We start from the raw sequence: 16897 nt of genomic DNA on the forward strand, positions 1-16897 counted from the left end.
AGAAATAAATTCAATGCCACGTCGTGACTTTGGAACAGCAGCTCAGAGCCGTACACCTTGGCCCTGTGACGTCAGGTAGATAGAGATAGGGAGAGAGAGATAGGAAAAAACAGATAGAGACTTTAATTGAATTAGTTGGGGAGCGCAGAGCTGTGCAGTGAAATGCGAGTGGAAAATGTTTTTCCATTGTTAGTACAACACTTAGGGACTCTTATTAGCCAGCGGCAGCAAATTGCAGACTAAAGCTGAAGTGGCTGCCCCAGTCAGCACTGCCCCTGCTTGGTTTTTTAGTCCCCTTGGTAGTCCCCTCGATTGCTTCGTCACTTGAGGCCAAATTGAAATAAAATCAAAATGATGTAAAATACATTCAAGCACTTTTTGATTTTGCTTTATTGCTCTGCCATCCTATTTTTAGAAACTGGGTCACTTTGACGGCCCAACCCGGGCCACCTGTCCGCCACCTAGCACGTTCTCCCCGTCACTCCTCGCCTTCCTGAGATCGACACTAACAATCTACAAATGAACACACTGAAAGTGTCTCCTTGAACAGCTCTGGTTGGAGGAGAGCATTGGCAAACCGTACACGATTTCTGTTTTAAGCACGCTTCGAGCTGGAGGGGCAAATGTGGAATGTGCCGAGCGTTGGAGTGGGGTCTAGATCTGTCTGCTGTCTGCTGCATAAAAGTTTTCGTTGAGTGCACAGTCTAATGTTTTAATTAACCAACAAAATAAATAGAGAGCAAATATATTCTTGCATTTGGCATGTTAATGGAAGTTTTATGGGTGTTATGTCTATATCCACTTGAGAATTTTTCGCAAATTGAGACTGATATAAAACAGTTCACATTCAAATAACATATTCAGCCCCATTATAAAGCCACAACGTATAATTGACGGCAGCAACAGGACTGAATGCCTCTGTGACATCTCTTAAGTGATATGTCTCTCACATCTATAGAGAAGTTTAGGCTGTTATAACAACAACAACAACACTTAAGAGTCAATTTGTGGGGCACTTTAGAAGACATTTTGTGTTGCATGCGCCCAGGGGATTGTCAAGCTGCTTACCAAAATGTTTTAGAGATATGTAATTCGTAAGTGGCAGAGAAATTTTCTAATGTGCTTGTAATTGTTCCAAATTTGTGTTTTTAACAACTTTTTTATAGAGTACTTAATGCTGTAAGTGTACAATTATAGCCCTATAAAATACTTAAGAGCTAAATACAAAATGTGTTTGGATAGTTGGAGATATTTTTTTGCATTTAATCTAAACTTTGCTTCACATTCGGACAGTTGAACCTTTCATTGTAATATACTAAATAAAGCGGGGATATAACAAGGACAACATTTATTTCTTACATGCTGTAGGACTTTTGCCTTAACTGTAAACAATATCAGCAACTATATCTAAAGCTCTCATCAAGCAAAACCTTTAAGACAATCAGAAATGCATATAAATATAGCTTAGTATAGACTTATTTATTTTGTAAATATATTATATAGCACAGCATGAAGAGCTACACACGTTAGAACCTTAGCAGCAATATTTCAACTTCAGTAAATTTAAAATTTTACCTCCTCCAGCATTTGAAATCCAATCACCTGGTCGCTGCCCACGCTGCAACTCTATAAATCGAGACAAACCTCAGCACATGCAGCAATTGATGTCAGTCCCATTGATTTATGACAACATAAAAATTTGAGACACAAACACACGCAATAAGCAAAAGGCAATAAGGGGGAATTGGAAACTCGAAAGACAGACGCAGGCGTAAAAGTGTGAAAACTCATTAAACGCACACAAATTGTTTATAGACGGAACGTTTAACCGATGCGTGCGATGGCAAACGACATGGGAACTGCTGCAATGCCGCCCACGCACAACAACATGCGGGAGACACTCGGATTCCATGGAAGCCCATTCTCAAGCGCTTAGCATATGGGGCAACTGCATAATGCCCAAGACGCATTCATCAGTCAAATGGGTAGACAGCAGTCCAGACAATCGTCTGGCCAATGAGTCAGTAGCCACTGGTGGGGGCGGGGGCCCCGGGAGTTGCCCGCCCGTCAGTGGGTTAAGTTAGACGTTTTGTGCAAGTCATGGGCGGCGTTTGTGGGGAGGGAAGAAACTCACTCAAATGTTGGCGTTGCATTCAATTTACTACAGACAATTGATTGTTTTCCCTTTTTTCCATGCATTTCTTTTTTTTTTTTTGTTGCCGCAAGCAACAAAATCAACACAAATTGAAAACGATTATCAATATGTCTGGCCTGTCAGGCGGCTCAGAGGGTGGCATCCCATTCATACATATATGTGTGTATATGTGTAAGCGGTTGGGTTGGGTATTTCAAGCTGCGAGCGCGCGAAAAGCTAACAAAAAACGCAAAGGGCCCCAGACAAACAAAGCATATAACAATAACAATAACAACAACATCGCAACAACAACAAATACCGACTGATAAATGGGCAGCCAAAAACAGCGAAGTCGAAAAAATAGACAACAACAAAGCTGAGGGTGGCCGCATCAGGGCTGCGTCGGGGGCGTGTAGGTTACTAGGCATCTCTGGGGCACACTTCAATGTTGTTATTGCTGCAATTGTTATTTTTACGCTACTACAATGGGGTACAATCTATTTCTCTCTTGGTTGTATAAACATTTGCTGTGGGTCAAACTCATTGAGAGTCTCTTAATATGCAGTTCTTTAGACAAATATTTATTTTTATTATTTGTAGGCCTTACAGCAATTAGTTACTGGTCAAAATGGCTTTACTATATGGTAAAACACTTTTAAATATACATAAATCTTGACATTTTTATGACAGACCTTAGCTTTGACAGCGTATATAATATATTTAAAAATACAATTAGCTTTTTCTTTGAATATAATAAAAAAAAAGGGGAAAATCTATATTTACAATAATGTTAACAACGAATGATGATATTTTAGCATTTTCGTGAGAGTTGATAGTGTATTTATGCTTCAGCGTTTCGTTCAAAACTTTTCCTACTTAATTTTAGAGCTACAGCTCCAGCTGGTTGTTGTTGTTGCACCGTCAGCCACAAGCCTCAATGCAATTTGGAGAAATATGTTGAGGGTCCATCCAGGGTGTTTGTAGAGGGTGTGAGCTGTGTGGACTGTGGAGTGTACCGTAAACGATGCCCCAACAGAGCTCAACAATGTAAACAAAATGTTTCGTAAAATAAATAGTTTTCAAAACCATTAAAATCAAGGAAAAGAAACAAAAAGGCCAAGAACAAGACCGAAAAAATTTTTTGAAAGCCGTGAAGCTACAATGAGTGGGTCTGTGGGCCTTAAAGACCCAGGCGCGAAGTTTGCGGCATTAAGTTTTCAACATGCTCAGCAAATTGTTTAATGGCCGTGCACACCCCTTTTGCCGTAGACTACGCCGCCATCTAGAAACACGATGCCGTAGAAAAATATATGGTATAAACAGAAATGCCAGAGATGTACTTTTTTTTTTGTCTGTGCAAGCAAATTGAAAACTAGCAAACAGAAATAACTCGACATGAAACTTTAGAGACATGTGTTATTAGCCAGAAAATACACGAGCGTGGTGTGAGGCAAAAGAGATGCCAACCAGCCCGGGCGACATGCATAAATATTTGATGTAAATTGAAAAGTGCATGCCACATACATTATTTTTCTGGCAACCTTTGGGCAGGCAAATTTATATGAATATATAAAGATACAGAAATAAATATATGCTATATATATTTCGGCAGTGGCAGAGGCAGAGTTGTACGACAAGCAAATCAGCAATAACAAACAGACAAACAAACAACAACTGAAGCAAAAGTTTAGCTGAAGTATTTATGCCACAGAACGGAAAGCAGTCAGCAGAGTTTGCTGCGGTCGCTGGCTGAGGTCACATGAACAATTGAGAAGGAAATTAAACAAGTTTGGCTAACGAAGAAAGCAAAGTTTTTTGCGCGCCTTTAAGTATGCAGCAATCCACGCAAACAAACAGCAGCCACACACAAAAAAAAAAAAAAAACTTCTGCCTAAGCGACATTGCAACCAGCGAGTGGTAAGAGCAGGAGCTGCAGGAGCTGCTGTGGCAAGAGGGTTTAGCATTGTCATGCCATGCCCCCCAAGCTGTGCTGACTCTGAAACTCTCCCGTTCTCTCGCTTTCTCTTGTTCCGACCGGGCTAAACTTTTTGAATCAATTTAAGTTCTGACATTTTAATGATAAATTTGTAACAGAGGCAAAAAACAAGGCCAAGAATGCGCCCAGACATTGTTGTTGGCCTGTCTAACAGCATTCAGTTACCAGTTGCCAGCTTTCTTCCTAACTGATGCAGTTTATTCTTGCTGGCTACATTGTATTCTGCTGTGGTTGAGTTAGAAAAATGTTCTTTTTGAATTATTGCAAGTCTCTTGAAGTGGTTTCTGATGCCAGCTGTTGGAAAACTTTCACCTACATTAGTTATATACATGGCAAAAAAATGATAAACTAAGCCCAGCGCTGTCTAAAAAGTGTTATGGCTGTAATATTTTTCTTTAAATTAATACATTGCTTTGGTTTTTATCAAACTGAAATCATTACAAATGTAACTGTTTACATACTTTGGATAATCCGCGTTGTATCCAGACAACGTTCGAGCTTGCCAACCTTTCAGTTCTGTTTTAACGTCCTATTTTATGCTGGCCGCGTTACTGGCGCACACGTGTTGGCAAATGTTTATAGAGACCACAAGAGCATGGCAAATATTGTTGCTCGTCCAAACCCCATTATTGACTCATTTGCTTGGGCCATAAAGCGCCGGAAAGTATGTTGTCATTATTTGGCTGACAGCCGCAGCCATTTGCAATTAAAGTAAGCCACATATGCAGTTAATGGCTAAATCTACACACACACACACACACACACACACATAGATGCGCACCCAGATACAGTTATACACCCTAAATTACAAACTTTGTATCTATAGGCAAACGTTTGCGGCTTCCCTTTATTTGCAAGTTTATCAGCATTTTGTTTACTTTACATTCGAGATGCCAACAAAATGAATTGACAACTGTCAACAACTTTATAGATAGCAAAGACTGCAGTCTGTGGCTGTTTGAGGGGGCGTTGGCTAAGTCTTTTGATATGAAATGTAAACTGAGCTTGCCATCAATTAGTTTTGAAAGATAAATTAAAATTGAAAATTGACAAAATTGAATTGAATAGCCATTGATGGAAATTTTGTACTAAACAGTTGCCTCAAAATATTGATTTAAATCAAACTCCTCTCGATTAACCAATGTTTCTATCTCTCTCATTCTCTCTATCTCTGTCTCGCTCTGCGCTTTATGTGGGGAAAACAAATATCATGATATTTTCTTTTAGTGCCTTATTTAATTCAAGAGTCTTATTTGAATAATAAATTGGCCCTTTGCTCAGTTCCACCGGCAGTTTACACTTTTACAAACATAATTAAGTAGTTACCATTCCCCCTTTTATAACACAAAGCAATTGCTATTTGTTTATTATATAAAAAAAATTATTTATTTAATGTGATTCCATTTAATTTTTGCAGATAAGACGGCCCAGTCAATGTCTGATAGTGCAGCAACTGAAAGTGGGTCTCTCATATGACTGATAATGGCAGTCAACGCTGCCTGCTGCAGCAACAACATAAACAACAACAACAACGACAACAGTAGCAACAACAACAACAACAACAAGGGAAACGGCAGCAACTACGATGGCCAAGCAAAATGAATATTTGAAAATTTGGAAACATATCAAATGGCGAATTGAAAAGTGAAACCAAAATCGAAAAGTGAAAGGAAAAGAGAAATTCCACAAAAGAAAAAGACAGAAAACAATTAGTACATTTTTTACGCCGGGTACTTAATAGTTGTTGAAATTAACAAGTGCCATACGCGAGTGTTGAAATCGAGTTTATATAGATATTTAGTTCTAGAACCTATTCCAGCTTACGAATAACACATATCCCAAAAGCAACGCTGCCAATTAAAGAGCAATCTATAAATATATATATATATATATATTAATATATATAGACTTGTAGTTAACACCACCGAGCGGAAGTCCAACAACAATATGACAATATCAGCAACAGCAGCAAGAACAACAACATCTACACCAGCAACAGGAACAGCATCAACAACAATACACAACATTGCAAATCGCTTGCCTGGCAAATCGCTGAAATATGAAAAACTCATTAAACAGCCGCAAATGCAGTCGGGCACGACGAGCGTGACCGCCACCCAAACGGATGCGGATGCCCATGGTCTTGGGACGGCGGACCCATTCGTCGATTGCGGCCATCTCAATAAGCATTTTGCCAATGGCCATGCCACGCCCCCTGACCTGCATACAGCCAACATCGCAACAGATCGCAGCATGCTGCTGCCGCCGGAGCACACAGCCAACGGGTTTCTGGCCAGCGGCATTGTCACGTACAAGGCGAAAACGAATGGCGGCAGCTACGACTTCAACTCTACCTCATCAACGACTATTGGCAGTGTGAGCGGTGCTGGTGGCGGCGGTAGTGGTGCTGGTGGTGCCGGCTCATCCATTGCGAGTTCGCTTTGCCATTGTTGTAATTTAATTGCACGCCGCTGCATTGGCATCAATGTGCGACGCTGTGTCCTGGCGCTGTTTGCCATCACCGTGGTCAGCATTTTCTACTACACGCACTACGTGGGCACCGACGTGTTCGATGGGTGAGTAGCCAGTCCAATTTCTAAAAACCGCACAGTCTGACCCAACAATCTCCGTGCCTCTAAAGCGAAAACCATTTTTATTGTGCTCGAGTGCCGATGGATGCGGGTGAGGCTATGGATGTGGATATGAATGCACCATCTTCGCATTTGCAGTGCTGCCTTGCTTCATTGTTTGTTGTCTGAGCAATTGCTTTAATTTTAGGGTTTTTTTTTTTTTTTTTTGTAATTCTGCAAAAGTGACGCACGGGAATTCTTTTCAATATGCTGCACATTTGATTAACAGGTGAATGCGCGTTGCAAGCACTGGTTGAAGTATTTTCAGTTCATTTTTTCCTCTTGATTTTCATTCCATTCTGTTCATGACGTATTGCCGCATTGTGTTGCGCTTGAAAGTTGCAATTGCACAACAAAGAAAAGAAATTGTGCAAAATTATTCATGGCAAATGTTGTTTGGCCTTGCAATTGCGGGTGAAGTACTGAAACATCTAAAGACTACCTTAAGAAACGTTTCATCTGCAGTACTTAAGTTGCGTTTGCTTTGCCAACAAAGTCTTAAGCTTAAATATGGGGGGAACAGAAGAAGATTAACTTGCAGCAGCTTCTAAGGAATTAAGTTATTCGGGCGAAATTAAGCTGATTTCTTTATATTTTTTGTGTTCAGAAACAAAGCACTTATTGACAATGCCTGTAATATTTCTTAAGCTACCTGAGCAGCCTTTGACCTCTAAAGCCTCTTAAAGCTGTCATTTTGTCAGTGATTCACAATAAGTTTAACTCCATTTACGAACTACATACAAAACATAATCTTAATACATCACTAAAGTACCTTTGAAGAATAAAAATCTATAATATAAATATTTTCTGTCCACTTTAATCCCTTTTTAGTTTAACTGCATTAGCTTTTGTGCGCTGCAGCCTTCTCTGCGCTTCTCATTTCGTCAAAGTGGTCGCTTAGGGTTTTAAAACGTTTCACGTTTCTTTTAATCTTTTATAGATAAAACTTGTTAAGGTGTAATTCCGCTTTCGTGTATTATTCAGTGCAGCTAAAACTTTTAACTAGTAAGTTTTGCTTTTGTTTCCCAGCAAAATCATCAACGATTTTTATGTGACTAGTTTTTAAAGTTTCACCCTCAACGATCTCCCCTTCGACACAGTCGAGCCACGGAAGTTTACACCTTTGGTTAACTCAGTACTCGAGAACTTATTAAAAGTTCGTTCTGTTTGCAGGCACGTAGCTATTTCGGGATTGGATAAAAATACTCGTATTTCTCATAAATTATAATTGCGCGCATAACTAAGAAAAAATGAAAAAAAAAAAAAACAGACTGTAAAAAGGTTTTTCGGTCTTTATTTTTCGCACAATTTTTCCCCTTTATTTGTGGCTTGGCGCTTATTTTGTATTTTAATTTGTGAAATTTTTGCACAGCTGGGGGGCGTTGCAGTTGGCCTTACTTGCCCGTTAGCTACTTTTGTGCGCAATTATGGTTAACAAACATTTGGAGGAAAAAGCCCCCGCAGCTCCTGAGTAACAGCAAAGTGCAACACGCCTGCAGTTGCACAAACAACGGACAAAGTTTTGATTACTTTCATCAGTAAGTGAAGCAGCAGCAGTAGCAGTAGAAGTGGCTGCAGGTGCTGCCGAGTCCTTGACTTGGTTTTTAGTGAAATTTTTGCATGCTAACTCTTCGTTCTTGATTCAAAAACTTATTTGTTTTGCCCAAAGCCAGTTGATTATTAAATATTTACTTGGCTAGTGCACTTTAAATTTAATTTACGAGCTTAACTGCGGCAAAGTTCATTAGTTATTCAAGTGGGCGCCATCCATCAGAGAGTTGAAACAGCAAAACTAGCAGACCAGAGCAGACCAAAGCAGCAGCTGCACAAAGGATGTGGCAATTAAAGAGGCTCAAGTCAAACTACTTGTGTGTAAATTCTAGTAAATTTTAATGAATTCAAATGCTTTCGAATCTCTGCTGTGTGTGTGTGCGTGTGCTTATATCCTGTATGTCCTGTTCATGTCCATGTCCATACGTCCGTTACGTGCAAAAAGCGGAAACATGCGACGTGCCAGCCGCTGCCAATGCCGCCTGCTCTCTGTGGCTGGCCCCCGGCGACAGGCAGCCGCCAGTTACTGATGTTCGTGTTTGTTTATGCTGTCTGTCATTATTTGCACACACACACACGCACACATACGCACGATCCACATGCATTTACATATGCAGCAACTACTTTGTTCTATGTTGTTGTTTTTGTTGCTCTTGCAGCTGTCGTTGTAGGTGCAAAACGCATTTTGCCAAAATGCAAACATACGTGATTTGCATGCAGTCATAACACGAACTGACACACACACACTCACGCACAGTTGCCTGACAGGCTGCCATAATTGATTTGTAATGCTTACAATGTAAGATAGGAGACAAAAATGTCAATAACGTTATGCTGCCTGCGTTCTATCTTACTTGAAGCTGAAATATGAAAGAAATTCAAAAATATGTAATGACATTTATTATTAAAATGAACGATTCAATATCATAAATTTGCTAAAGTAAATCTAATAGAATCATTTATATTTAATTGCGTGTAATTTATTTTTCTTATTGTCGCCTGTAAACATAGCATATATTCAGTTCACCTGGATATATATATATATATAAAGTCGGATGCATTATTTGCTTTGCGTGTTAAGTGCGATAAATGCAATTTGATGCTCGAGCTTTGCAGCGTACAAATGAACGCCTAAAGGGCGCCTAAGAGTGGGGCATAGAAGGCGCGTTACAGCCTTAAACATTAACTAAATGCAACACTAAATGCGCGTCTGCCTCTTGATAATAAACACATAAATTACTCTGCCAGTTCTGTGAATTGAGCAAATATTTAACTTGCGTGTGTGAGTTGTATGCAACATGACGTATGCGTCATAAAATCCACGTTGCGTGCATTAATTGACTAAACATTTAAATTGAAAATGCGATTATAAATGACAATTGCCACAGGGCCTTAAAGCATGTGTATGTAAGCGTGTGTGTGTGTGTGTGTGTATTGAAAAAGTGATTACATATGCCAGGTGCAGGCAGCCACAATAATAACAGCAACAACTGCGCCCCCATTAGCAATCGCTTGCGGATGACTTTCATTAAACCAGAGCCAAAGTGCTGGTCCAGTGGTTAAGCCTCGTGTCAACTGTCGGTGAATTGCAATAAATAATTACGTTTATTTGCTTTAAATGCAATTACAAACAAACAAATAAACAGACGGAGGACTCGATCTGGTCTCCTGTCCTTTTGCTGGCCGTTTTGCATATCCCGTCGCATCATGTTGGCCGTCGTCGCCACACTGGCCGCCATTTTGCCCAGAACGCGTTTACAGTTCATTTGGCCAACTGCGCTGCCAGCTTGCCCCAGCCAACGGCCTCAGCTGGCATTTTCCCACTCATTTCCGTTGCAATCCAATTGAACTTGGCTTGCTTGATTTATTTAATTAACATTTTTTTTTGTTCTCACTTTTCGGCGAATGCCAATAAAATTGGCCGTGTCTGCACCGCAAACGCTTTTTTTATTTAAGCATTGGTGCTTTATCAATTGCCTGAGCTTCGCCTTTCTTTGTGCTTTCCATTGTGTTTAAGTGGCTGCAGTTTTCCTTTATTGGGCCGAGTAAGGAAGAGTAAAGAGTAAAAAGGAAGTGAATGACTTACTAGCGAAGCCATGGCATATTGAAGTGCCATTTATGCGAATCATGAGCACAACTCGAGTGTCTTTCAGAAGAATTAACTTTCATTTTATTTTACAGGAACAAAAATTTACAATTTACATCTGCATATTATTTTCTTTTCTGCTTTCTTTATACGAAATCTAGGGCAAAGTTATCCAATAACAGATGCAAGGGTTTAACTTGTTATAGTTACATTTTTTCAGCATACAAACTATTAAATTTCTTTTTAGAATGACATTCGTTGAAATGGAGTTTCAAATGTGGTTGAAACCGAAGCGCTTATTGAAATGCCGCGTCTCTTTGCGCTTCTCAATTTATACAAATTGTCTTTGTATTCTATTCCCATTTTTGCATTTACCGCGCTGCTTTTTGCTTTTTGTATATTTCAGTCATTTTTTCTCAGTTCTGGGGGTGTATTCTCTGATAGCTATGCCGCACATATCCTTGCGCTAGTTTCCCCCTTTTTATTATGCTACGTTATCCCAGCTGCATTACGTATGCGCTCCGTTGGCCGCGTCGCACTCTGCGGCTGCTGCATTTGCTACTTTGCAAATTTATTACAAATTTTTACATACGATTTATTGTTTGAGCGTGCCGCCCTTTCTCAGAGGGACTGGGGCGGTTTTCTATTATGCTCGAGGCGTGGCTATGGCTGTGGCCTTAAAGCTGGCCACATAAAATGTTACTGAATTGTGTGCCCCTCGATGCTGTTCTGGGTGGGTGGGCAAATGTGTGGGTTTATGCGCTCACGGATTTCAATAAAAGCTGCTCGTATGGTGTCTTAAACTTGACTAATAAGCCTTGGCCATGATGATTGCTGCCGCGTGTTATTTCAGTTGCTGCTCCGTTGACAGTGCCACATTTGCGTGCTGTTGCCTTGCCAAGTTTGTTGCACGCTCGCATAAATAACACGTCGCAAATGCATAAACTGACTTTTTCTTGCCTAATTTATGCAACACAAAAGACGAAACTTGCGCCACACCCAACAGCTCTCCCCTGTCTGTTATAGCACAGGGCCAAGCGAATGAAACGGAAACGGAAATTTTGTGCTGTGCACAAATAAATCAGCGAACAGCGTCTGAAAACAGGCCAGGTTGAGCTGACTGTTTGGCCATTTCGGCCGCCTGTCTGCTTGGCTCGCCTGCTGGCATGCCACGCAAATGTTGCACGAAATGCAAACAAGGCAGTGCAACAAGAATTTCTTCATCATCATTGTGCAGCACGGCACCAAAGAGCCCATAGCCAAAAGGCGCCTCAAAAGTAAAGCTAAGAGGTTTATTTTTTATGTCTAGTGACATATAGAACACCCTGCAAAACTTTAAGCTGCATCGAATAACAAAAATATACTATTTGTAGCTGACGAACACATTTTTAAGTGGTCTGATCTTATTACAAATAAGTTGTACGGAAAAAGCTCATTAATTCTCAAAAGCTTTTGAAATACTCTGAAAAACTTTATTTAGCAAATTCAGTTAAACAAGCTTTACGCGGAAAGCATTGAAGCTATAGAAATACTTTTTGGTTCATCTAGCATTTTTTTTAAAAAAATTTCATTAAAGCTAGTTTCCAAAAAAGTAGACAAAGTTTGTGCAAACAAAATAGATGCTTTACATGCACACTTTTGGTAGTCAATTGGTAAAGTTTATTATATCTAACATCTGCTAAAGTCGAGTTCTCCTCAGGCAGTTGCCAAATGCCTGCTTGATTTATAGCTTCTAAAATGTCTTATGTTGCACCTGCACGAGCTCAATTGTGCAAGGTGAGATTATAGGGTATTTGAAAACGAAAAGTTTTTGTCTGACATTTTTGGGTGCGCTCTATTTATACATATTTGTACACTCTATGTGGGTGTGTGAGCTGTACGGTCTCTGTGTGTGTGTGTGTGTGTGTGTGTGTGTGTGTGTGAATGTAAGTATTTGCTATCTAAATATTTTGTTTTGCCAGCGCCAAAGTTTTGCCAGCTTTGCCAGTGGAGGTCCTGCAACGGGGCCATGTTGCTTGCTGCCAGGTTCGTTTTGTCCTTCCACTTTGCCGCATGCTAAAAGTATTTACATTTTTCATTCCGAGAACTAGAAGGCAGGCAGGCCTCTTCTGGCCAAAACGGATGCTTGGCCAAATGCCTTTGCAATGCATTTGGGCTTGGCCTAATAGGTTTTTGTTAATTTTGGGGGATTTTACTTGAAATGGGCTCAAAGGGCTCCAGCACATGTTGCCGCTTTTGCTAAGCGCTGCCTGTTGTCGTTTCAGTGTCCGCAGCTTGTAAACAGGCTAGATCCAAGTTGTAGGATATGTGAAAATTGCATAAGACCCATATAATAAAATGCCTTACCGCTGCCAAATGGATTAAAAATGAAAAAGAAAAGTTGCCCAGGTCAAAGGTGAGGCCAGAGTTGGACTATGAGTTAGTTGGAAAAGTACTGAATACCTGCTAAAACTTTTGCCTCACAACTCTAACCGAATGGATAAAGTTTAAACTAATGTATGAATGAGCCCACACCAACTTTTTACCCGCTTAGACGACAGCTCAGTTTGCAGCTTGTTGTTGGCTTGTTAATGAGCCCCATTGGCGCCTCCGAAGCGCGCAACGCAGCGAAAACAATGCAAATGAAGATATGTATACCACACGGCAACAACAACAATAATAACAACAATAACAATGTTGCCTTATTGTATTGGCAGCAGCTGCTTTTCTTTCTTTGTCTTTGGCTGTCGCAGTTTGCATATTGCGTATACGCAACGTTGCTGCGGCTTTCAATTCGCCTGCCTGCCTGCAACAGGAAACTTGCCACATATTATTTGTGCAACCAATTTCTCGTTCTTCTTGCTGCTACTGCTGCTCTTGCATTATATTCGCTTGTTTGCCGTGCGGTTTTTCTTAAGCCTTTCAAAGAAGGCAGCGGAATGTGGCATAAGCTGTGCAGTGGCTTTTGTCTATATATCAGGCAAATGCTGTAGAAAATATGAGATGTAATATATAGCATACTTGGCAGCATTAACTAATAGTTCTTTCTTTCTATTTTCTTCAGGCTCATTCAGCGTGATACGCATCCGGCGCCCATCATCAACTGCCGAATGATAAACTCAGCGGGCAAACACATACGTGATGCCTCACCAGCGCCCGATCATCGTTCCGAGGCACGGCTACGCATCGATCCCAAGGTGTTGGTTTTTGTAGAGACAACGTACTCTGGTCTGGGTCGGGACATTGCCGAGCTGCTGGTCTACAATCGGATCAAGTAAGTGCCATCAAAGAGGAACCATAGACAATTAGCTACGACAAATTTGCATAATTGCCAAAGGCAACGATGCAATTATTACGCCAAAAGTAACTGCAAGCGGAAGTGCCAGCGTAACCGACACCAGAAATGAATTGTGAATGCAGCTAAGTGCCAAGTGGCCGGAGCACCAGCTGGGGCAGGATGCCAGACGGCTAGCCCAAGCTGCCATCTATCTCAGTTGCCTGCAGCGGTCTCTCTTTTTGTTCGTCTGTCTCTTTGCCTGCGTCCCTGGCTATTGTCAATGTTGACCCAATTTGGGCAGCTAGCCATAAAAAGGCAGGTTATGAAATTAATGGCTCTCTCTGTGCACCTCTGTCTGGCAGCCGGAGGAGGAGGCGTAAGCAAAGCATTCGAGTTTAATTGGCAACTTATGCTTTTGTAGTCGAGTGGCCCCCAGTCTTTAGCTTTTCGGGCAACCGGAAGCCACAAGCGTCATGTCTCTTTTTTAGTCCTTACGCCCAGCCTGCACCTGCTCCAGGTTGCGCTGCCAACTCAGCAGTTTTGCATGACAGCTCTTAACTGATGTGTCATACTCTGCCATGCTTGAAGTTCAACCAGCTGTTCCCTGAAGCCGACGTAGCTGAAAACTCAAGATCAGCTCAGTTAGATGTGCCCAATAGTTATGGCATCATTCAGAGCATAAGCAGTTTCAAATATTTCCATTACTTTTATATTTTATCGCATTCGGACCAGCCTTTAAGCTGGTCCTGTTGGACGAGTTGTGATTATATGTGAGTACTTGTGGCTGGCACGAGCTAGAAGGAGCGTAGCTTAACTATTTGTAAACCCATTGTTAAGAGCATGTAAGCTTTGTTTTATGCTATTATTCCAATTACGGCAGCCTCCCCTTAACCCACATCTCAGATGCAGTCTGCCTTATTTGCCTGACAGGCACAAAAAGCAATTCTTTAGTCCAGGCATGCTTTGTGTATCCTGCTGGCCGCAGTGACCGCAGGATGCAACCTCCTGCGAAACCGCAATTATAAAACATGCCGGGTAGCTGGGTGAGGTGAGGATGTGTTGTGGATGCGTGGGAGTTGCCATGACGTGCCATACCAACTTTTCAATAACGTTTTATTTTATTTTATTTCCTTTTATTTTCACACTTTCGACTTTGAGCACGAGAAATTAAGGGCACGTGTGCAAATTGCGGTTATAAGGCACTAGAGAAGCTAAAAGCTGAAACTGTAGCTGCCGCATTGCCCTGGAAGGGAGTCACAAGTCAAAAGGCTAAAAAATTTTCAATTTGCTGCTGCCTTTTGTTGATGTTGTCGGTACTTTCTCTCTACAGCTACCCACAGTTCAACAGCTTTGACTTGCTTTGTGTTATATAATTAAATTTTCGTCGTTATGCCAAACTAGCTTCAAGGATGCCTCTGCAGATGTCAGACAACTGCTTCAGCTCTAATGAGATTTCAAGTACAAATAGCAAGAGTCAACCCAAAGTCACTCAGTCAGTCAGTCGCACCGCCCCCTCAGCCTGCCCCATTCCGCCAACAATTGTCTCTCGCCCATTGTCTGAACGCGCTATAACCGAATATGCAACAACGAGTCTTGCTGCTTCAAAAGCTAATCAGTGCGCTCATGTGTGTGTCTTTGAATGTGCGCGCCTGTCTGTGTGTGTGTGTGTGTGTGTGTATGTGTGGGTGACTTGTTGTGCGCTTATCAATGACTTCATTAGAGCTCTTGACTTCAGGCAGCGCCAGGACTCGCCTCGGTTTGGTTGCAAAACTTTGCCAAAGCTGGCAACAAATTTCATTAACATTACCATCTCATTACTGTTGATGATTTCTCTGTGTGTGCAGCAGTGTGTGGGTGTATGTATGAGTAGGTGCCTGGGTGGATATTTGTATGTCTGAAGTGCCAGCAGCGTCATATGCATAACAGACGCAGCCCATACAATGCGGCAGTATAAGTTTCTTGCCACATACACATGCACACTCGCAAGCAATCAGCGCTGTGTCCAGGCTGCTGCATTGCCATATTTTATGCGCGCTTGTGTCTCTGTTTGAGATTGTGTGTGTGTGTGTGTGTGCGTATATGTTGCAGGTGCTGCAATGCTTCTACTTAATTATCAATTATTTATGTGCGCGCCAGCAAATTGTGCCCAAGTTGCCACTCAATTAGCCGTGAAAAATTCACTCGCTGACTTTCACGTGTGTGACGCACGCTGTGGCATGCTTGCTGCCATTGCCACTCACTAGCTCGTTTTCAACTATTACACATAGAGCTGGCTGCGCATCCTGTCCGGCTAATTGTTACAAGCTCTGCTTCATACCACACACCTCTGTCACACTTGGCTGACTGGCGCTTTGTGTGTACTGGCCCCCCTCCCCCCCTCTCTCTCAATTTTGCTCTCTATCTCTCTCTCTGCTTTTTCCTCGTTCTGTCTTTCTCTCTCTGCCCACTGTTCCAATTAGCTGTAGCCAAAAACCTGACGTTGGCCCAATTGATTGATTGCCAAGTTTTGCCAGGCTGCTGGCTGCCTGCCTGCTTTTACCTTCTCTCCCGGTCTCTCACTTTATTCCTCGGTTCCTTCGTCTCATTCATGCTCCCATTCCCAATTTTGTGCTTGAGCAGCGCAGACAAATGGCATTGCCCCGCAGCAAAATGGCTGCCAGCCCCCAAAAGTATGCAAAAGTTTTGCAAAGTTTTTACACCCGAAAGGTCCGTCCGTCCAGTAGGGTCTACGCATCGGCCTTTAAGTGCCCCAACAGAATTAACACGCCAAGCTGGCTGCTGTTGTTGCTGCTGCCAATGTTGGCATCTAATGCGCCGTGAAATTCTAATGGAATTTCCTAGGTAATTACGCGACTACCAGCCAAAATAGAAAAAAAAAAAACAAGAGGCATCGTTGTGCGTTTATTAAATTGCCATTGGCACGCCCACACAGTGGCATGCCACACGCTGGCTCAACATTTTGCGAATAATAGCTACTTAACCTTATTTTCAATTTTTGATTTGGCTTTGTGCTCACTGCACGCACTTCGCACCCTGCACCCCGTCGCCCTGCTAATAAAATCAGTCAGTGAGCCGACGGAACAGCTGGAACCAAGTCAGCCAGCAGCAGGAGCCAAGTCAGCACACGGAAGTCATCAGCAGCCTTGTTATCATTGGCCTGCCATGCTCCTGCCAGCTCCTGCCGCCCCGACATTTGCTCACTCACATGTGCTTCTCTGTGGGCCAGAATAATATAGCGTGCTTT

The 16897-nt window shown here is 41.8% G+C and overlaps 1 protein-coding gene across 1 annotated transcript in view; it reads left to right on the top strand.

Moving 5' to 3' along the window:
- Positions 1-16897, top strand: part of sfl (N-deacetylase and N-sulfotransferase sfl) — a 60512-nt gene that overhangs the window by 22527 nt on the left and 21088 nt on the right. The window contains exons 3-4 of the mRNA XM_002047299.4: positions 5548-6706; positions 13441-13650. Coding sequence (XP_002047335.2) covers positions 6078-6706; positions 13441-13650 — 839 coding nt within the window. The 5' untranslated portion in view covers positions 5548-6077. The remainder of the gene's footprint in view (positions 1-5547; positions 6707-13440; positions 13651-16897) is intronic.

The sequence above is a fragment of the Drosophila virilis genome, chromosome 3 (genome assembly GCF_030788295.1).
Source record: "Drosophila virilis strain 15010-1051.87 chromosome 3, Dvir_AGI_RSII-ME, whole genome shotgun sequence".
NCBI classification, from domain to species: domain Eukaryota; kingdom Metazoa; phylum Arthropoda; class Insecta; order Diptera; family Drosophilidae; genus Drosophila; species Drosophila virilis.